The following is a 23,235-nucleotide window of genomic DNA, read 5'->3' as shown; positions in this document are numbered from 1 at the left end:
GAGAGAGTGAATGGTTGTTTGTCTCGTTTGTCTCTATGTGGCCCTGTGATGGACTTGCGACCCGTCCAGGGTGTACCCCGCCCCTCGCACAGTGATTGCTGGACATGGGCACCAGCGACCCCCGTGACCCAAAATGGAATAAGCGGGTAAAGAAAATGGATGGATGGATAGATGGATATCCATACCACTTTTATGAAGCACTTAAAACAGCTACAAGGCCAACCAAAGTGCTGTACAGACAAAACAACAGGTAACACACAAAGCAAAATACAAAATGAGGTAAATCAGAATATAGACAAAAAAACGATGCAGATAATGACGACAAACCAGTGTAGAGCATACAGGATCAAAACACAGATCATCTTGTGTTGAAAGCTATTGAATAGTAGTGAGTTTTTAAATGGGACTTGAAAACCAAGAGGGATGGGGCCTGTCTGACAAGCAGAGGTAACTCGTTCCAGAGTCTTGGTCCTGCTACAGAGAAGGCCCTGTCACCTCTGCACTTAAGATGAGTTCCTGGAACTGTGAGGAGCAACTGGTCCGCTGACCTCAGGGAACGTGGTGGGACATACAGCTGTAGCAGATCAGAGAGATAGGGGTGGGTCGACACTGTTCAGTGATTTGTAGACACAGCAGTATTTTGAACTGGATTCAAAGGTGAACCGGTAACCAGTGCAGTGAGGCCAAAACCGGTATAATGTGCTCTCTTTTGCCTGTACTGGTTAAAAATCTGGCTGCTGCATTCTGGACCAGTTTTAGTCATGCAATGGAGGTTTGACTGACACCAAACTGGAGCGAATTGCAGTAATCAAGCCTAGATGTAATCAATGCATGTATTACTGTCTCCAGGTTATTTTTGGACAATATGGGCTTCAGTTTAGACAGCTGCCTCAGTTGGAAGAAACATGATTTAACAATCATGTTTACATGATTGTTAAGTTTCAGGGAAGGGTCCATTATCACGCCCAGATTAGTGACTCTTTGTTTTTCTGACAGGGTTAGAGCGGAGAGGTCGATACAGTGGTTTGTGATCGTGTCATTGGGAGGGAATAACATGACTTCAGACTTCTTTTCATTGAAACTTAAGAAATTTAAAGCCATCCAGTCCCTGATGTCAGCCAGGCAGTCGAGCAGAGGTTGAATAGAGCATGTACCATTGTGTCTTAGGGGGAAGTAAATTTGACAGTCATCAGCGTAGAAATGAAATGGTATGTTGTGTTTCTGGAAAATAGCACCAAGTGGCAGCAGGTATAAAGAGAATAGGAGGGGACCCAGGATGGACCCCTGCGGAACCCCCCATTTAAGATCTGCCGCTGCAGAACTAAAATACTTGATGGAGACACAAAAGGATCTGTCAGTGAGGTAAGATCTGAACCAATTGAGGGCTGATCCTATGATCCCCACCCACTGCTCTAACCTAGCAATGAGGATCTCATGGTCGATGGTGTCAAAGGCGGCTGTGAGGTCCAACAGGACAAGCAGCACAGAATCACCGGTATCTGTGACTCTGAAGATGTCGTTAAAGACCTTCAGCAGGGCAGTTTCAGTGCTGTGGAGAGGTTTAAAGCCAGATTGGAAAAGCTCCAGGAAGCAGGTCAACTGGGACTCGACTATTTTCTCCAGTATTTTATAAACAAATGGGAGTCTGGAGACAGGCCGGAAGTTGGACATGACTGAGGGGTCTAGGTTTGTTTTTTTTAGGAGAGGCTGGACAGCAGCATGTTTAAAGGATTTTGGCACCACGCCAGTGGATAAACTACTGTTTACTATATCAAGAATGGACAGACCTAGATTTGGAAAAACCTCCTTTAGTAGTCGATGGGGGACCACATCAAAGGGGGAATCAGACGGTTTCAAGCTGCACATGACCTGCTCTAGAGAAGATAGAGTGATGGGTTCAAAATGGTCAAATGGAGCTACAGATTGAGGTGGGATGGATGGGTCATGAGTTGGAGGGGAAATGAGAGCCCTGGTGGTTGCAATTTTTTCCAAAAAGAAATGTAAGAAGTTGTCGCACAGCTCAGTCGAGGCTTCCAGAGGTGATGGTTCAGTGAGGTGGAGAACAGAGTTTAGGGTGGAGAAGAGGACATGTGGGTTGCGATAGTTTGAGGTAATTATATCAGAGAAGTATTTGGATTTAGCAGCTTTCACTGCTTTCTGATAACGGTGCCAACTCTCTTTAAGTATTTGGAAAGAGACCTGCAGCCTGTCTTTCCTCCACTTGCGCTCCGCCCTCCTACATTGCTGCCTAACGGCCTTGGTGACGTCACTCAGCCAAGGTTCTGCTCTGAGTTTTGATTTTTTGATTTTAATAGGCGCGACATGATCCATAGTCTTTAAGCAGACAGAGTTGAACTGGGATGTCAGCTCCTCAGTAGTGGTGAGAACCACCAGGGGCTGAATTATCATTTCAGAGTTATAAACATCTGTGAAACGTGCGGCAGTGAAATGGTTAATGGTCCGGCTGCAACGTGCAGGAATGCACGGCTTAGGAGTTAGATGGGGGAGGTTGAACTCAGACTGGACCGGCATGTGGTCTGAAAAAACATTATCACCAATAACAAGATTACTAACAGTCACATCTAATGTGTCAGCCTCACAGACAGAAACTGGAAGTTGGTTCCACAAGAGAGGAGCCTGATAACTGAAAGATCTTCCTCCCATTCTGCTTATGGAAACTCTAGGAACCACAAGTAAGCTTGCAATCTGAGAGCGAAGTGCTCTGTTAGTAAAATATGGAACAATAAGATCTGTAATATAAGATGGAGCTACAGTAAATGGAGGATGCTGATTTGAAACACGGTTTTGAATGGGAAAAAAATAATCTGAAACATGAACGGGTCAATGGTGAACCAAGGACTTGATTTTTTTTTTTTTTTCATTTAGATTACCTTGTGCCGTCACCCAGCCGGCCTGTGTTTTTTGACTGCTAACATGAACTAGCATTAGTGGCTCTGCACCCCTCTTCTCACTAGAAGGGTTTAAAGGTGGCCTTTCTAAATGTACGTAAATGGGGGTAGAGATGCACATATGAGAGCTTTAATATCTGAAATTATTAAACAAAAAAAGGTTGGATATAGTTTTTTGGCAGGAAATTCATAGTGATAATGGAAATTACATAAACTCGGGTTAAGGTGGTGGTGGTGGTGGGGGTAATTTGCTCTTAGCCATGGGACAAATATTAGTGCAGGGGTTGCCATCTTGTTTTCTTCTGGCCAAATTTTTCTTAATTGAATCGTTTCAGATGGACCTAAGAGGACTTACATCCTTATACTGTTCAGTGTTCAATGTCTGGCAGATGTTGAAGGTCACTTGCAACCCTGACCCCAGACCTTGAATGTGGCTTTTTGAGGAGCCTTTGTTTTACAACAAAACCATTAGTAAGTGCCAAAGTGTGGCTCTGACCACACTTTCTGCAACTAAAATAAGGACCAAGTTTGTTGAAGCCAGCATTATTAAACTTGGTCATCTGGTGAAGACCCCTGCGGACAGGCTTGGGAACATTACAAACATTACGTCTTCCAGACTGCTGAGGACAATTGTAGAAGTTCAGCTATTTTTGTCTGCGCCATTGAGAGCTTTTGTTGGGAACCATCTTCATGCTGACCCATGGGATGATGACATGTTTTTCCTTCATAGCCAGTAAGTCCTGCTGTTGAAACGTTGCATGAAGGAAGGGGACAGCTGCTAACTATGAAAACACCAAAGATGGGTGGTTTTAATTTGTGTGGAAAAAAGCAGCTCTACCTCAGCTGTGTGAAGGTGCTGAATCGGCGCTCTTTGGCTGGAACTAGGGAGTCGAGGTGCACTCGGGTTTTTGCTTCATACTAAAACCCTAAAGGCAGGTGGAGGGTCATGTATAAGCCTCCAGTTGAAAAATGGGTGGCTGACCTTCAATGGAGGATAATACATGGACTCATACGGTGCCTTGTGAAAGTATTCGGCCCCCTTAAACTTTTCAACCTTTTGCCACATTTCAGGCTTCAAACATAAAGATATGAAATTTAAATTTTTTGTGAAGAATCAACAACAAGTGGGACACAATCTTGAAGTGGAATGACATTTATTGGATGTGTCAAACTTTTTTAACAAATAAAAAACTGAAAAGAGGGGTGTGCAATATTATTCGGCCCCCTTGCGTTAATACTTTGTAGCGCCGCCTTTTGCTGCAGTTGCAGCTGCAAGTCTCTTGGGGTTTGTCTCTATCAGTTTTACACATGAGAGACTGAAATTCTGCCCATTCTTCCTGCAAAACAGCTCGAGCTCAGTGAGGTTGGATGGAGAGCGTTTGTGAACAGCAGTCTTCAGCTCTTTCCACAGATTCTCGATTGGATTCAGGTCTGGACTTTGACTTGGCCATTCCAACACCTGGATACGTTTATTTGTGAACCATTCCATTGTAGATTTGTCTTTATGTTTTGGATCATTGTCTTGTTGGAAGATAAATCTCCGTCCCAGTCTCAGGTCTCTTGCAGACTCAGACAGCTTTTCTTCCAGAATGGTCCTGTATTTGGCCCCATCCATCTTCCCATCAATTCTGACCATCTTCCCTGTCCCTGCTGACGAAAAGCAGGTCCAAACCATGATGCTGCCACCACCATGTTTGACAGTGGGGATGTTGTGTTCAGGGTGATGAGCTTTGTTGCTTTTACGCCAAACATATCGTTTTGCATTGTGGCCAAACTGTTCGATTTTGGTTTCATCTGACCAGAGCACCTTCTTCCACATGTTTGGTGTGTCTCCCAGGTGCTTGTGCAAACTTTAAACAACACTTTTGATGGATATCTTTGAGAAATGGCTTTCTTCTTGCCACTCTTCCATAAAGGCCAGATTTGTGCAGTGTACGACTCATTGTTGTCCTATGGACAGACTCTCCCACCTCAGCTCTAAATCTCTGCAGTTCATCCAGAGTGATCATGGGCCTCTTGGCTGCATCTCTGATCTGTCTTCTCCTTGTTCCAGATGAAAGTTTAGAGGGACGGCCGGGTCTTGGTAGATTTGCAGTGGTCTGATACTCCTTCCATTTCAATATGATTGCTTGCACAGTGCTCCTTGGGATGTTTAAAGCTTGGAAAATCTTTTTGTATCCAAATCCAGCTTTAAACTTCTCCACAACAATATCTCGGACCTGCCTGGTGTTTTCCTTGGTCTTCATGATGCTCTCTGCACTTTGAACAGAACCCTGAGACTATCACAGAGCAGGTGCATTTATCCAGGGACTTGATTACACACAGGTGGATTCTATTTATCGTCATCAGTCATTTGGGACAACATTGGATCATTCATAGATCCTCACTGAACTTCTGAAGTGAGTTTGCTGCACTGAAAGTAAAGGGGCCCAATAATATTGCACGCCCCACTTTTCAGTTTTTTATTTGTTAAAAAAGTTTGACACATCCAATAAATTTCATTCCACTTTACGATTGTGTCCCACTTGTTGTTGATTCTTCACAAAAAATTAAAATTTTATATCTTTATGTTTGAAGCCTGAAATGTGGCAAAAGGTTGAAAAGTTCAAGGGGGCCGAATACTTTCGCTGTATGTATGAACATACACAGAGCTTACTTTGACTCCAGCACTGGAGAGGGATGTCCTTTTTTGTTACCAGACTGAGACTTTAGACCATCTTGTCCTGACATGTCAAAGATTAGAGGATCTATCTGGACTTTCAGATTTTTGGGTGTTAGCTCAGCTCTTAGAGAAGAGTTTTCTTTACCTCTTTTTTTATTTTTGGTCCAAAAAATACACTATGAAAGAAATAGATCCTGACCTCAATACTTTTTCTGTTTGGGGTTGCAAACCTAGCTATACGAATGACCAAATAGAACCAGATGGTAAGCCGGGGCTGGTCGGATGTAATTGTGAGCTTTAACGGTTTGTTTGCAGCCCTGTTGGAAGTAGAGCATGCTTTTTACACCCTCACCAGCAACCTTTGCTTGTTTAAAGACATCTGGGACATCAAATGTGTTTTATGTTCTTTGAGGGAGGATTTTTTTTAATTCTTAACTTTTGATTTAATGTATTGGTAATCTGTAATGTGTTACTTGGGTTTAGGTATTGTTTTTTACACTGTAGACAAAAAGTAATGGCTGCTAAGTTCATGGCAAAAACCAACGCAGACATCTGCCTGTTTTTAGAAATTTATATCGCTTTATAATGTAGCTGTTATTTTTGTTTAGTTTTTAACATAATTTTCTTCCATTTATTTTTCAATTTATATGCTTTTTTTTTTTTTAGGATTGTCTACTGTTGTCATCATACTTTGTTAAAACCAGCCTCTCTTTTAAATGAGTCCTTGAGGCTCAATGAGACTAACCTGTATAAATAAAGGTTGAATGGATAATGTAATTTTAATGATTTAATGCTTTTTCTTATTTTTTTATTAAACTTTGCAATTGTTGATCCAAATGATGTAGACAAATGTTTTGTCAAGTATTTCTTTCTTGCTTTCTGTCTCACTCTATTTTTGTTTAATGCTATCTGCAGTGTAAGACCTTAGCAGGAATCTGCGACCACATCATCTCCCTGTCTTCAGACTCGTTGGTGTCTCAATCGGCTCATCTGGAGGTGGTCCACCTTACAAGCATCATGCCAAGTGAAGGACTGGTGAGAACAGCACACCTGAGAATTCACAAACACAAAAATTAGAATTTATTTTAAAGAGGAAATTCAGATCCTTTGAAGTAAGGTTATATGGAAAAATTATAACCATTTAATATCTTACCTATTGAAGATGGCTCTTTGAAAGACAGCAGTTTGGAGGTATAGATTTTAATTCTCACTAGACTGATGAGCTAATGGCTAGTCTGAACCGTTAGCTTGTTAATCTAGTCACAACTGAACTCGTTCTTGTTCAAAGAGCGACCGACAACAGCTAAAATATTAAGTAAGTAGTAAGGAATATAGATAGCCAGTATTAACGTTAGATAACACAACAATAATTAAAAGATGACGAAAAAGCTGAAATTTTAGCTGAAACATTTAGTAAAATTCATAGTACATGTAATATTAGTGATGAGGGAAGAAAAGGTAGGAATGCAACAAAATAAAAATATAAAGACGTGTTCCAGAATATTGATGAAACCAATAATCTACTTAATGAACCTTTTATAAAAGCAGAATTAAATCGTGCACTCAGGAAAACCAAGAAAACACCCAGGAAAGATCAAGTATGGTATACAATGATATAACATCTGAGTGAAACAGCCAAAGATATTATTTTAGAGATGTATAATAAAGTCTGGGAGGAGGGGAAACTACCATTAAGTTGGAAGGAATCAGTTATTGTTCCATAGCTAAACCAGGTAAGGACAGAACGAAGCCAGGAAATTATAGACCCATTGCATTAACTTCAAATATACTTTGTATGTAAAATAATGGAAAAAATTATTAATGACCGATTAACATATTATTTAAATATGAAACGATATATTTCTAAATATCAAAGCGGGTTTAGAAAAGGCCGTAATACATATGATTCAACAATATGTTTGGAATACGAAATTAGGAGAGCACAGGTAAATAAAGAAATGGTTATGGCAGTATTTTTTGACATAGAAAAAGCCTATGACATGTTGTGGGTAGAAGGATTATTAATCAAAATGCGTAAATTGGGTATTAATGGTAAAATGTTTAATTGGATTAAGGACTTCTTATCAAAAAGAAATTTACAAGTTAGAATAGGTCAACATATTTCACAAGAATATACAGATGAAAATGGAACACCGCAGGGCAGCATTATAAACCCGTTACTGTTTTCTATAATGATAGATGATGTTTTTGCAGAAATTGAAAAGGGAATGGGCTGTTCGCTTTTTGCGGATGATAGAGCCATTTGGAAGAGGGGACGTAACGTAGACTTTACTGCTAAAAAATATTCAGGATGCTATTGTTAATATAGAGAAATGGGCATTTCAATGGGGGTTTAAATTCTCTGTGGAAAAAACAAAGGTGATGATGTTTACGCAGAAAAAACAGATAAAGGATGTTAAATTTAAATTATATAATCAAGAATTAGAACGAGTAAAATGTACAAAGTTCTTAGGAATATGGTTTGATGAGAAAATAGCATGGAATATTCATATACAAAAAAATTATTGATAAATGTAAAATAGTTCTAAACATTATGAGATGTTTAGCAGGAAGTGATTGGGGGGCAGAAAGAGGGGCTTTAAAAATAATTTACATAAGTTTGATCAGATCAAATATAGATTATGGAAGTATTGTTTATGGATTAGCAGCAAAGACACAACTGGAAAAACTGGACAGTATTCAACATCAAGCGCTAAGGATTTGTACTGGAGCAATCAAAACCACCCCCACAGCAGCAATTAAAGTTGAGATGGGAGAAATGCCATTAGAATTGAGGAGAATACAATTGGCTATAAGCTACTGGATCAGTTTACAAGGAAATAAGTCAAATCATCCGACAATAGAAACTTTAAAACCATGTTGGGAAAAAGAGAAAAAGGAGACACAGAGTTTTGGATGGGTAAGTAATAGAAAGGCAGAAGAACGGCAAATAACCAATTTAAGAATTAGTCCAGTGGTGCCTTTGCCAGCAGTACCACCAAGGATCCTACCAGATGCAATAGTAGATTTAGCACTTTTAGACAAGAAGAAGGATAAAGGATATATTTTAAATTCAAACACAGTAAAGATATGTTTCTAGAATTGCGCCGCTCCAGGTGGCTGCATGTTGGAGCAGCTCTGTTACTTTCATTCTGAGATTTTGCTTTTGGAAACTTTAATTCCTCTTTTTCTGGATGTAAAACACATTTTTTGGATGATTGTTTCCTCTGGTATCAGATGCTGTGCAGCTGGAAGGATTTTTACGGAAACTTTGTTAGTTTTGGACATTTGTTATGATGCGTAACCATGGCAACAAGGCAGTTTCTACAACCAACAGCAGCTGATTAACATCTCAAAAGCTCAAGTAATATCTCAACTACAGCCCTAAATTTCAAATGAGTTGAAAAGGATGCTCTGTGGACGCATTTTCATCTACCTGCCAGCTGTGCTCGAGTGCCTGACCACTGAGATCCTGGAACTAGCAGGAAACATGGCTCACGACAGCGGAAGGACAGGATCGTCCCTCAGCACCTACAATTGGCTGTCTGCAGCTATGAGGAGCTCGGCAGACTGCTGGGAGGAGTGGCCATCGCTCTGGGAGGAGTTCTTCCCGGCATTCATGCGGTCCTACAGTCCAGGGGAACCGAGAGGCCAGCAGAGTCTGGGTGGACGGATCGGACGGCATCTGCAGCCAGTTTCTTAGGATCCACTGTGGGATGGACCTTTACAAGAGATCCTTCCTGTCTACAGCCATCAGCATCTATAACATCTCTTAATGAAATGAGGATAACGAGTTACAACAACAAATAATTTCCCTTTGGGATTAATAAAGTATTTTTGAATTGAATTGAATTAAATTTGAATTGAATTGAATATATATAAACAACTACTATAATCATATTCAGATATTTACAGATGCATCAAAAAAATCTAAGTGGAGAAATAGGAATAGCCTTTGTTATACCGGAATTTCAGATAAGACAAGGAAAACGCATTACAAATGGGTTATCAGTATACACAGGAGAAATATTAGCATTATTATTAGCAATACAATGAATAGAAGAAATTAGACTTTTAAAAACAATACTTTGCTCAGATTCTAGTTCAGCATTAACCAGTCTAAAATACAACCACTCAGACAGTAGACCACACATTTTAATAGAAATACAGCAAACATTATTCAGGATATAAATGATGGGATTAACAGTTATATTTATTTGGGTTCCAGCTCACATTGGGATTAAGGGTAACGAAATAGCAGATAGGGAAGCAAAAAAGGCAAGTTAATTTTACAGTGAGTACAAGCAAATCAGAAGCAAAAAGTATAATTAAACAAAAAATTGAGGGTAAGGTGGAAGAAAGAATGGGATGAAGATAACAAAGGAAGGTGGTATTATAGGATTCAAAAAAAGAGTAGGAAAAATGAGAGTAGGAAGAAAAAATAGAAGAGAGGAGAAACTATTAACAAGGTTAAGATTTGGACATAATGGACTTAACAGTTCGCTTTTCAGAATACAGCAAAATAATACAGGAAACTGTCAATATTGTGAAGAAAACGAGACAATAGAACACATTATTTTAGTATGTAGAAGATATGTGAAAGAAAGGAGATTAATGTTGGAAGAATTTAGGGGAAATAAAGAAAAGTTTAATTTAATAAATATACTACAGGGAAATTCAGATAGTAAAAGTATTCAGATTTTAATTAGATTTTTCTGGAAAACAAAGGTGACTAATAGAATATAGCATAGAATAAATGAGACATTTTGAGCCAAACTCCATACCGGTCGGTGGCGGTAATGCAACCTCAACGTTTTTTGCCAACCGCCAATAAAACTTCAAGAACAACAACTGTGGAAGAAAACCAGGTTAAAGATTAAACTAAAGAACAAACGTAACAAAAGCACATCAATAGAAGAATATAGTATTTAACAGTCTTACTTTTATAACTCTTATAATCTGACAGTGTTTCAATACATACCTGTGGTTCACACTGAACAATGAAGGCAGATGCAAATAATGTTTATCTTGTATTTCTTTGTACACCATGTCTTACTCCCTGTCTCCTTGGTGACAGTATATATTTGTATTTCAGGGGATGTATATCAAATCTACATACGATGGACTTCATGTTATCACTGGAACCACAGAGAACGTACGTTTTTGTTTCACTCAGAGAAAAAACAGTTTGTTGGTTCATTTAGGCAGTGAATTCACTGTCTTGGGTGTTAATATTCCCCCCTTTCTTATTTTCCTGATTTATACTGCCTGTCTGTGCAGTCTCCAGCAGATCAGTGTAAGAAGATCCATGCTGGGGATGAGGTGATCCAAGTCAACCACCAGACAGTGGTGAGTTAACAAGCTACCAAACACAGTCCATTCATCCATCCATTATCTTTTACCCGCTTATTCCTTTTCGGGTCACGGGGTCACTGGTGCTCATATCCAGTCATCATTTCTACAGGTCTCTCTTGTAAATGAGTCCTCATGACTCAGTGAGACTAACCTGTATACATAAAGGCTGAATGAATGAATGAATGAATCACTGTGCAAAAGGTGGGGTATAACCAGGACGGGTCTCAAGTTCATCACAGGCACACATAGAGACAAACGAGACAAACAACCATTCACTTTCTCACTCCACTCGCATCTAGAGACAATTTAGAGTTACCAGTCAGAGGAAACTGGAGTACCCGGAGAAACCCCACACATGCATGGAGAGAACATGCAAAGTCCATCCAAAAAGGTCCCCGGCCGGAATTTGAGCCGGGCGACCTGCTCGCTGAGAGGAAGCAGCGCTACCAACAGCACCACCGTGTTGCTCCCGTTTAAAGTCACAGAAATTATTTATAGTCATACTGTATCAAGAGAGTTTGCATGTTCTCTCCGTGCATGTGTGGGTTTTCTCCGGGTGCTCCGGTTTCCTCCCACAGACCAAAAACATGCATGTTAGACTGATTGGTAATTGTCCCTAGGTGTGAATGAGAGAGTGAATGGTTGTTTGCCTCGTTTGTCTCTATGTGTCCCTGTGATGGACTGGAGACCTGTCCAGGGTGCCCCTCGCCTCTCATACAGTGACTGCTGTGTAAGGACACCATTGACCTCCCGTGACCCGAAAAGGAAGAAGCGGTTAAAGATAATGGATGGATGGATGGATGAATGGATGGATGGATGGATGGATGGATCAATGGATGGATCAATGGATGGATGGACACAGTTTTAGTATTAAACTGTTTGTTGGTCCTTCTTTCAGTTTTTATTCTCATAAATCAATTCCACTGCTGTACAGCTTGAGCTTGTTGCTGCAGGCTGCCTCAGCTCGTAATATTAAAAGCTAGCTTGGTCACTGCACACAACAATGAGCAAATCCTGAACACGGTAAGGTTTGATGTGATGTCTAGACCCAAATTCTCACTCCTGAGGCAAATTGAAGGTGGCATGTGAAGCTATGTTTCACTTTCAGAATTGAATAGGTTGCATTTCTGCCTCCAACTCATCACATCAGAGGGAAGCACAAAAATCTAGTGTAGCCATTTTAAATGGAGCAGAGCCCTCTGTTAGCATTACTCACGCTGTCAGCTATGGCCCAAACAATTTGTTCTAGCATTTCTTTGATATACCTGAAGGGGTGGGGGAGGGAGGGTTGTCTGCTTGCCGGTGTTTTCTATTTTTGTGCTTTTTTTTCTGTCTCCAGTGATGCTGTTCATGCAGAAAGCATACATGTAGGTTGTGTGTAGTCACATTTGATTGACTTTTGATAGAGATACATGTTATCTCTTCTCCCTCCTCAGGGTGACATAGAAGATCACACTCTACCGGGCTCACAGCTTCAAACCTTTTATTACTTTCTCGGTTAGACCCTCACCACTCTGATCCCTCACTCTGGGGGAGGAGATAGGCAGAGGAGGAAGCAGAAGTGTGTGTGGGGGGTGGGGTGGGGTGGGGGTGAGGAGAGGCTGCAGTAGCAAGGGAGGCTGAGAGGAGGTAGAATTGAGCTAAAAGGGAGGAGGAAGTAAAAAGGGACTTGGGGAGGGGAGATGGAAAGGGAGTCTCTAGTTAACATGGTTTTCTGTTCAAACTGAGCTGGTGACACAAAAACACTGAGTAAGTTTAGAGTTTAAATTAAAAAGAAGTTAGGCTGAATGTTGATTGAATAGAGTCCATTACAGCATAAGCTGGCTCTGGAGGAATACACATCTGCTGTCCTCTGATTCATCAGCAAGTGTACTGATGAAGTCACCACCACCAGGACTGAAGTGCTACTCGAGCCAGAAACCCTGGCTGTCTGTATCCAGCTGGAAAGGACACTGTCTTCAGGTTTGGCAACTCACAGGAACTGTGGAGGACAAGGACAAAGCTGGCTGCTGGTATTAAGAGAGCCAAAGCAACATAGAAGATCCAGGGACATTTCTCCTCACAGAACCCATGGAGCATGTGGAAGGGCATTAAGTGCCTAACAGACTATAAACACAGGGGTGCACAGTGCCCTAGGGACCCATCACTGCCTGATGCTCTTAACAGGTTCTGTGCCTGTTTTGAAAACCCAAATAGACCACCCGGCACCAGACTCACCTCAGCACTAACAGAGGAGTTCCTCAAAGAGGAATTCCTCAGCGTGACCTCAGTAGAAGTAAGGAGTACCTGCAGGAATCCTCACAAATCCACTGGTCCAGACAATATCCTGGGGGGTTGAGGGACTGTGCCGATCAGCTCTGCGAGGTGCTAGCTGGTATGTTTAACTCCTCCCTCACCCTGTCAACAGTTTCCACCTGCTTGAAGACCGCCATCATCATCCCATTTCCTCAAAGCTCTGCAGTCACTGGTCTGAATGACTATTGGCCAGTAGCCCTCACCCTGATAATCGCTAAATTCTTTGAAAGACTAGTCATGGCCCACATCAAAGTTACCATTGATATAATTGAGAACCCACACTAGTATGCATACCGCAAGAATTGATCAATAGAAGACGCCATCTCCTCTGTGATCCACACTGCTCTCACCCACCTGAAGCAAAAGAACTCCTATGTCCGTATGCTCTTTATGGACTTCACATTGCCTTCAACACCATGATTCCCCAGATCCTGATGGACAAACTACTCACACTAGGACTAAGCCCCTCCATTTGCAACTGGATCCTGGATTTCTTAACCAACAGACAACAGTCTGTGAGGATCCACAACTTGTCCTCCTGCACTATAACCCTCAGAACTAGCTCTCTCTAGAGTTGTGTGTTGAGCCCCTTCCTGTTCACTCTGCTCACATATGATTCTGCACCTACCCATCCAGGCTGTCATATTGTAAAGTTGGCAGATGATACAGCGGTGGTTGGATGCATCACAAACAATGATGAGTCCAGCTACAGGCAGGAGGTGAAACATCTGGAGAGTTGCAGGAAGAACAACCTTCACATCAGTGTGAAGAAGACGAGGGAGATGGTCAGGAATTTCAGACTGAACAAACAACAACTACCCCCCCCCCCCCCCCCTTCCCGGACACAGGAGGATCTGTGGTGGAAGTGCTCCGGTTACAAGTGCTTTTGTGTGCGCCTGAACAACAACCTCAGCTGGGGCAAAAACACCACCAGCCTGATCAAGAAAGCTCATCAGAGACTCTACTTCCTCAGGTGGCTGAGACGAGCTGGTCTGGGAAGCTCAGTCCTCACCTCCTTCTACAGGTGTGCAGTGGTGAGTATCCTGTGCTCCAGCATCAACGTGTGGCATGGAGGCTGCACAGCTGCAGAAAGAAAAGCTTTGCAGAGAGTGGTGAAGGCTGCACAGAAGACTGTTGGAGTCAGTTTCCCCACCATCACAGACATCTACACCTACAGATGCAGGAAGAGGGCCCCCTGCATCATGAAGGACCCCACTCACTGTAAAAAAAGTAGATAGCAAATCAAATCACTATAATGCCACTTTAATTGGTGATATGTTAATCTGTGCTGCTGATAATCCATGCTGCTGATCTCATGCTCCTGTATTCATTCATATATGTCTGCTCACACAGACTCATGTTTGTGCTGCTGTTGTTACGCAGTATTGTTTTACATTTTTAGTGTTTATAGTATATCTTAGATCTTTTAGGGTACCATTTAGCACATATCTTAGAGTACTGTATATATTATATCCTTTTATAATGTTTCATTTTATACTTTATATTTTTGCTATTTTTGGGTGTAACCGGGACCCTTAGTGCATAATTTCATTCCACCCCATGTACCACATGTGATGCGAATAACAATAAACTTGACTTGAACTTGTCATCATTATTGCATTAAATGACCATTCAGCAGAATTTCATTTAATTACCTCCTAGTTAAAGCTGATATAAATTGTTAAATTCCGTAAGCTTTGACCTTTAAAATGAAGTAGTTTTTTTTTTTCATTTCCTTCATTAAAGGTTTACCTTGAAAAAATGCATATTGCTGCAGCCTTTCATGCCTGAGTTTTAAATGAAGTTCTTATGTTGAGCAAAAGCAGTTTTATCTGTTTTTGTCAAACCTTAAGAAAACATTTCAAGCTCAGAGTATCTGCTAAGGATGACCATCAGCAGACACCAAACCAAATTTTAGCTCAGTATCTGCAAAATGACCAAGTTACTGACATTTATTTTTGTTTTTGCTAGAGCTGATTAGCTGTGACATCAATCTTGAATGAGATTGACTCCAAAAAGTAATTAGTTGTTGTTGTACACCCAGTTATTATTCTCTGACAGTTTTATTGGAATCTGTTCTCGGGTTCATAAGCTATTGCTAACGCTTTAATTACTAACACAACACACAAACACCCCTTGGCTTTGTTAGTGAACAATAATTTTGCTGAATATCCATTGAATAAAGACTATCACAGAGTTTTTACCTCACATAACAAACAAACAATCCTGCCTTCATGTCTTAAGATGATCATTATTTGAGACCTACTTAAAGATATAACTTTTGGTTTTTACATTTCAAGAGAAATACAGTGCCTTGCGAAAGTATTCGGCCCCCTTGAACTTTTCAAACTTTTGCCACATTTCAGGCTTCAAACATAAAGATATAAAATTTTAATTTTTTATGAAGAATCAACAACAAGTGGGACACAATTGTAAAGTGGAATGAAATTTATTGGATGTGTCAAACTTTTTAACAAATAAAAAACTGAAAAGTGGGGCGTGCAATATTATTGGGCCCCTTTACTTTCAGTGCAACAAACTCACTCCAGAAGTTCAGTGAGGATCTATGAATGATCCAATGTTGTCCCAAATGACTGATGATGATAAATAGAATCCACCTGTGTGTAATCAAGTCTCTGTATAAATGCACCTGCTCTGTGATAGTCTCAGGGTTCTGTTCAAAGTGCAGAGAGCATCATGAAGACCAAGGAACACACCAGGCAGGTCCGAGATACTGTTGTGGAGAAGTTTAAAGCCGGATTTGGATACAAAAAGATTTCCCAAGCTTTAAACATCCCAAGGAGCACTGTGCAAGCAATCATATTGAAATGGAAGGAGTATCAGACCACTGCAAATCTACCAAGACCCGGCCGTCCCTCTAAACTTTCATCTGGAACAAGGAGAAGACTGATCAGAGATGCAGCCAAGAGGCCCATGATCACTCTGGATGAACTGCAGAGATCTACAGCTGAGGTGGGAGAGTCTGTCCATAGGACAACAATCAGTCGTACACTGCACAAATCTGGCCTTTATGGAAGAGTGGCAAGAAGAAAGCCATTTCTCAAAGATATCCATAAAAAGTGTTGTTTAAAGTTTGTCACAAGCACCTGGGAGACACACCAAACATGTGGAAGAAGGTGCTCTGGTCACATGAAACCAAAATCGAACTGTTTGGCCACAATGCAAAACGATATGTTTGGCGTAAAAGCAACACAGCTCATCACCCTGAACACACCATCCCCACTGTCAAACATGGTGGTGACAGCATCATGGTTTGGGCCTGCTTTTCATCAGCAGGGACAGGGAAGATGGTCAGTATTGATGGGAAGATGGATGGGGCCAAATACAAGACCATTCTGGAAGAAAACCTGTTTGAGTCTGCAAGAGACCTGAGACTGGGACGAAGATTTATCTTCCAACAAGACAATGATCCAAAACATAAAGACAAATCTACGATGGAATGGTTCACAAATAAACGTATCCAGGTGTTGGAATGGCCAAGTCAAAGTCCAGACCTGAATCCAATCGAGAATCTGTGGAAAGAGCTGAAGACTGCTGTTCACAAACGCTCTCCATCCAACCTCACTGAGCTCGAGCTGTTTTGCAGGAAGAATGGTCAAGAATTTCAGTCTCTCATGTGTAAAACTGATAGAGACAAACCCCAAGAGACTTGCAGCTGGAACTGCAGCAAAAGGCGTCGCTACAAAGTATTAACGCAAGGGGGCTGAATAATATTGCACGCCCCACTTTTCAGTTTTTTATTTGTTAAAATAGTTTGACACATCCAATAAATTTCATTCCACTTCACGATTGTGTCCCACTTGTTGTTGATTCTTCACAAAAAATTAAATTTTATATGTAGTGAACCAGATGACCTCAAATCTACCAGATGGACAGAGACTGTTATTTTCATTGATCTGAATAAGTCTGATCCATCTGATGACTTTCTTTCTTGAATTAATCAAGCAGAAAAGACAATCCTCTATAATCATTACTGTCTTACAAATGTTTGATAATCAAATTGTGTTAGTTCACTCAATGCTTTACAGGTTGAAAAGAACTACTCATTTTTTACATAAACAGTAAGTAATGATTTTTATTCCTCATTCAAAGGAGAAATCACCTGAATATGCATTTCTTGATTTTCTGTCTGAAATGAGTCAAGTCGTAAGTGTGTGAAAGTTGAAGCTTCGGTCAACTAAATGTTTACTGAAGAAGAAATGTCATGTTTTACTATTTGAAAAGATTACCAAGTGTGAGACTCCACGAAGTCTGGTCGACTGCAATAATCTTTTCTGTATGTTGAAAACAATCCTTGACTTTGGATAATAACTTACGTCAACAAAACCACTCCTCTTTCTGGTCCATCCACGAATCAGAAAGCTCTGAAGTAAACTCGGAAGTAAACTCATTTAAAATGTGACAACTTCCCGGTTCTGGCAGAGTGCAGTAGATTCCATAGAATGGAAAAGTTCTCAGAGAGAGTTGGAATAGAGAATGAAAAAGTTCTCATGTAGTGCTCAAGGAGTTCTGAAGAGAATTCGAGAATTCAGGATGATCCAGAGACGTTTGGAATTATAATTTCTGTTTGAACGACCACGCACGACTCTCCAAGGATTTTAGCTGTTCTCAACGGAGACGCTGATATCAGTTGAAAAGGATTCTTACTGAGGTGATCGATCGTCAACAAGGTAACGGTTTCTTCTTCGACTAAAGTGTACCTGGGACAAGCTGAGATACCTGACGGAGCGTGCAATTTCTGGTCAAACAGATTAAATTCCCTCACATAATTCTCTGTAAGATAATCTCCATTTCATCTTAAACTCTTTTCTCTCTCACAAAACTAGTACAGATATTTTAGAAATATCTGAAGCAAAGTCCTCAAATCACCGCCGAGTGATTTGAAGTTCATTATTTGTGAAACTTGTCTGTTATTGCTTTACACTATTCCACCAAATTAATATAAACAGTGTGCCGTAAAACGCTTTATTCTGTTTACTACTACAAACTGGTGGCCCGTTAACGTGTTCATGAATGACTGTTAATACGTGTAAGATTGATTTACGTGTTGGCATGTTGAAAAAATAACAGTTTATCAGCTGTGAATGTTAACGCAGAGGCTGGGCTGCGCGCTTGGAGCTCGGCTCTGCAACTTTACGCTGTGTTACGCTGGCAATGTTTTAAGAGCTGAAATTGTGTCATTAAGTCTTGTGTAAGCTGAAATTGTACGTCTGTTACGTGTAACTAAGAGCTGATGAGCTGTGGAAGACGTTATTCTGTTTAAAAGTACGAGGTTCTGCTCTTAAGACCCGGCTGTGTTTCGGTTCTGTTCAGTTTGAACGAGTATTTTGAATAGATGGATAAACGTTTTAAAAGCTGAGCGCCGCCTCAGAACACAGTTAGGAGTTATTCGTTACAATTTTTAACAGAAAAAGTGCATTTTGATGGTTTAAAAGACGAAAAGTTGACGAACTATTTCACGCTAATCTAACTTGCTAGTTGGAGAAAACGCTTCGTGATTGGTTGGAAATTGCTGTGTGGAGCGCTCTGATTTGCTGAGAAGGTGGATTGACGTGCCTACGTAACTTCCTCTCAAACCCTGCGCTGCTGTCATTGGTGATTTCAGTCACGTGACCCGGAAATGAAAGTTCGTTTTCATAGGGAAATAAAATCTGCTTTTTAAAGCTGAAAAGTAACTTTAAAGTGGTTTTGATACGCTGGTCAAGTGCTTCGAAGCATACTCGCTGAAATTTTGCCACGTTAGAGCTAAAATTCGTCATAAAATGATGTTTTTTAAACAACGCTAGCGATGCTAATTTTAAGCTAACAGCTAACGACTGGATGAATGACGTGTCACGTCACTCCCCCATGTCGGAAATGAGCTCTGCCGTGCTTAAAATCACTAAATAAAGCTGCACATGTCCCATAAAACTCGTGTTCATGCATAACAGTCGTGCTTGTTGAAATTACGCCACGTTTACGCTTAAATTCGTTCAGAAATGTTGATTTTAACCGAGTTTAGCCGAAGCTAACTTTAAGCTAAGCGGCTAACAACAGGATGTCAACCGAACGTCACAGGAAGTCGTCATAGACTCCTGCTGGTAAAAAGCTAAACACTACCCCCTCCTGGAGAAACTTAGATCGCAGTTTCACTTCAGTTTTAGGTAAAGAGTGAAATTAAACGTTCTTTTTATTTATGTAAGGCATTTTTGAGTTAACAAACTTCCTCAAAGCTGAATAAACACTGTTATCTTGCATTTTAAAGTTAAAAAGGGTATTTATGCAAAGAGCATTTACCAAAAAGATTTTATTCACTGATAATTCCTTATACAGGTACAAAATAAAATTAGAAACTTAAAAAAAAAAAAAAAAGATACAGTTACAAACATTCACAGAGTTGAATAGTTCACTCATTTTGCTTGAAGGATAATACACGTTTAATTGCAAAATCACTAAATAAGAGTAAATTTATGAGGAAAAAGAGATTTTTCTGTTAAAATTGCCACCTAAAACAAAAATCTTTCTATTTAATTTTAAATAGAAGCTTTACAGGAGGACAGGAGTAAAAACAGTTTTCTGAGGAAGGACTGATTAATCCTGATACATCATCAACTTTTCTTTTCTTTTCTTTTCACAACTTAGTTCTATGAGTAACTGTTAAAATAGCAAATGTCTGGAACAGAACGGTTTAAAAAACGTTTTAAACTAATGTTGCTGTGAGACTTTTTAGAAAATTGCAGGTTTATAAAAAATTCAGTGCTTCAGAGTAAAATACACTAAAAAGCGTTTGGTAACTTAGTATCTGTTGAAAAATAAGCACAAAAAGTAACACTGCCAGAAGAGCATTTACTTAAATATTCATGAATTGGGGTAAAACCTGAGAAAGGTACCCACATTTGAATAAGTTGACTTATAACAGTACTTCTGTGTAAACCCAAAAAGCTAAAATAAGTGTGAAAACTCATTGACTCGAATACAAATATTTACCTGTAAAATATCTGAAGCTTGCAACTGTTTTAAACAGATAAATTGCTACACAGTGAAAAACATGACAAGTGTGTTAGGGAAAGATTTTGATGCTTATGGGATAAGGGACTGTTTAAAGAACGCGTTGAAGCTTCTGACAGATTCCTTATATCCATATGATAAACAGGCAGAGCGCATGAACCCAAAAGAGTTAGTGGACAATCTGAAGGAGGTTGCAGAAAGTGTGACCTCTACAGAAATCACAAAGTCAAGTTATGAAAAGCTGGCTAAAATTGCAATTTTGCTGAAAGAATCATTCTATATGGTTGTTGAGAAAGCTGATTACCTTGCAATAAGGTTAAACAGTGAAAAAGAGGTGGTTCAGAGAATTGAAGAACACTTCCTTCAATTTAAAAGTGAACACGAAATCCTCACAAGAAAACATTCTGAACAGATGTTTCAATCACAGCAAAATGCAAATGCAGAAATTGATTCGCTGAATAGCAAAATAGATTTGCTTAACAAAAAGGTGGAAGAACTCAGAATGGATAAACACATATTGCAACAGCTACAGATGCGTTTAGAAAGTGATTATCATACATCACAGGAACGCTTAAAAACATGTGAAGAAAAACTACGAGCGGCAACAAACAAGATTTCTGACGTGGGGCGAGTTGAAGACCGTGGACAGAGTCCAGGCCACCCACATACACCTCAGAAAGACGTTGTTGCACCTCCTGCTCGTGATCCACCCTCACCTAAAGTGGCAGGAACAGACCTGAACAGGTCTCCTCCACAAAACATGCAACAGAGTGCATGGAAACTGTCTCCTTCAATGGATGATTTGCAAAAAATCTCAAAATATGTACAATGTTTTGTACCTGGACAAAAAGGCTCATCTGGAACAAAAGCGTACCTCAGAGAACTGGATTTCAGATTGAGATCTTATCCTAACGCTACGGTAGAGGATAAGATCAGTCTGATACGACTCACTTCGGACAGAGAGGTGTTTACCTTCATCGAGCGTCTACCTGATGCAACGAGTAAGGATTACAAACTTCTGTGTGAAGCTCTGATTAAAGAGTACGACCCCTGCACAGGACCTACTGGTTTCCCAGCCGCTGACAAGGTCAAGCAGGGAAAAAATGAACATCCAAGAGTTTATTACAAAAGAATCTTCCAAGCTTATTTTGGTTACAGAAATGAAACCGGAATGGAGGAAGAAGAAAATTTTAAATTTGTTTTCAGCAAAAATCTCCACACTGACATACGCATGTCAGTACGAATTATGGCAAATTTCAGAGAAAAATCCATAAATGAGATTAAACAGTGTGCAGTGAATGTGTTTGAGGCACGTTCTCATGCTAAGACGCCCATAGAGGTGTTTCCTGGTGTAAAGGTTAAACCCCACTCCCTAGAAATGGAAGGAAGGTGCACGCCACCTCCTCCTAAAACAGGCGAGAAAAGGCAGTATTTTCAAACTAACAAACCGCATAATGAAGGTGCACGCTGGAACAAAAAAACTCCTCTTTCAGAGGATGAACGTGATTATCGTACATGGGACATGCGCAGGACGCAAGGATATGGGATCCAAGAGGACCCATATTATCAGGGGAAATCCGAAGAGGAACCCCCAAAAGACGTACCTAGCCGCCTCCCACCTCGGACGAAAAGTCCCGAGGCGAAAAAATCACAAAAGTTCCAGGAACAAGGCCCTAAACCTCTGAGCTCGGAAGAGACAGAGGAAATGCAAAGGTTTTTAGACACTTTGATACACGCTGAAATGGGAACCCAACCAGGAGCACAATGTAGTGATCTGATCGCTACTAACTCTGAAGGCGCGAATGACAACATTACAGATGTCGGTGAAACACACCAAGACATTGCTGTTATTGCCTCCAACAACCCCTCATCGGACGAAGGGGGGATAAACTCACACACAAACGATGACGAGTCATCGCAAACTGAAAACTCAGAACTTGACCGTCATGATTTTGAACTAGGCATCCCAGTTCTGGGAGGACTCCCAGATAACCTGGTACCGAGTCAAGAAGCTGGGCCAGTATGTTTCACAAAACCATCACAGGCCATCGCTCTTTTCTCAACCAATGACGTCGACCAAGGACCACAAACCTATGGTGCCTTGCCCATAGACAGGTCCGACGACTCAGAAAAGGATTCGTTGAAGCTCCCCATGGAGCAAGAACCCTCATCAGTCTCATCACAGATTGAACAGGTGGTCGCTCAAGCCGACACTCTGACATCCGATGAAGAAAGAGACAAACTTCGCCAAGTTCTTTTAAAATATGAAAAGTCAATTTCAACTGACCCAGACATCATCCAACTTCAGAAGTTGGACGATCCTGCAATTAACTCGATGATACTATATCTGACTGACCCAGACAAATACACTCCATCGAAAGTCAAACTGGATTCCGATCCAGACCTAAAAGTCCTCTTTCAGCTGCGCAAACAGTTAAAACTACTCAAGGACAGCCTAACTTTAGCTCATGGAGCGACGTCCTCACCCGTGTTCGCAGTCTCCCATGACCGAAGGGGGGTGACGCCAGTTAGGATAATGCTACCAGACGCGATAACATGATCAAATCTGACATTCAGAGTGAGTGGCGCACCGAAACGTTGTTTTCTAGTTGCTTAATCACTGCTTTTGTCGATGTTGAAACGTTGTTTAACTGGTTGCTTAGTTACTGTTCTTGTCGATGTTGAGACATCGTTTAATTGGTTTTTGGTATTGTTTTCGAACACCCCAGGCAAGAATGAATTTTGTTGTGTAGTAAGTTAGAGACTAAGAGGCCTTTAACCATGCCAACATGCAGTTCATTCACTAAATTGCAATCTTTGCGGAGTCAATGTATATTATTGCTACCTTGAGTACCATAATCTACATTGATCTCACAACGCTTAAGCCGAACCTACTCGAACAATTCTATTCGGGGGGATAGCTAATTCTTTTTGATAAGTCTCGCCATAGACTTCCAAAACATTTATGGGAAAACCAAACACCCAATCTCAAGTCGTTCGTCTAAA

The 23,235-nt window shown here is 40.6% G+C and overlaps 1 protein-coding gene across 1 annotated transcript in view; it reads left to right on the top strand.

The window, feature by feature from the left end:
• si:ch211-26b3.4 (connector enhancer of kinase suppressor of ras 2) overlaps positions 1-23,235 on the top strand; it is a 176,122-nt gene that overhangs the window by 81,553 nt on the left and 71,334 nt on the right. The window contains exons 6-8 of the mRNA XM_037675402.1: positions 6,487-6,606; positions 10,667-10,726; positions 10,852-10,920. Coding sequence (XP_037531330.1) covers positions 6,487-6,606; positions 10,667-10,726; positions 10,852-10,920 — 249 coding nt within the window. The remainder of the gene's footprint in view (positions 1-6,486; positions 6,607-10,666; positions 10,727-10,851; positions 10,921-23,235) is intronic.

This window comes from Nematolebias whitei, chromosome 4, assembly GCF_014905685.2.
Source record: "Nematolebias whitei isolate Nwh7 chromosome 4, NemWhi1, whole genome shotgun sequence".
Classification (NCBI taxonomy): Eukaryota; Metazoa; Chordata; class Actinopteri; order Cyprinodontiformes; family Rivulidae; genus Nematolebias; species Nematolebias whitei.
The sequence above is the reverse complement of the archived record's forward strand: the minus strand, read 5'-3'. Positions and strand labels throughout refer to the sequence as shown.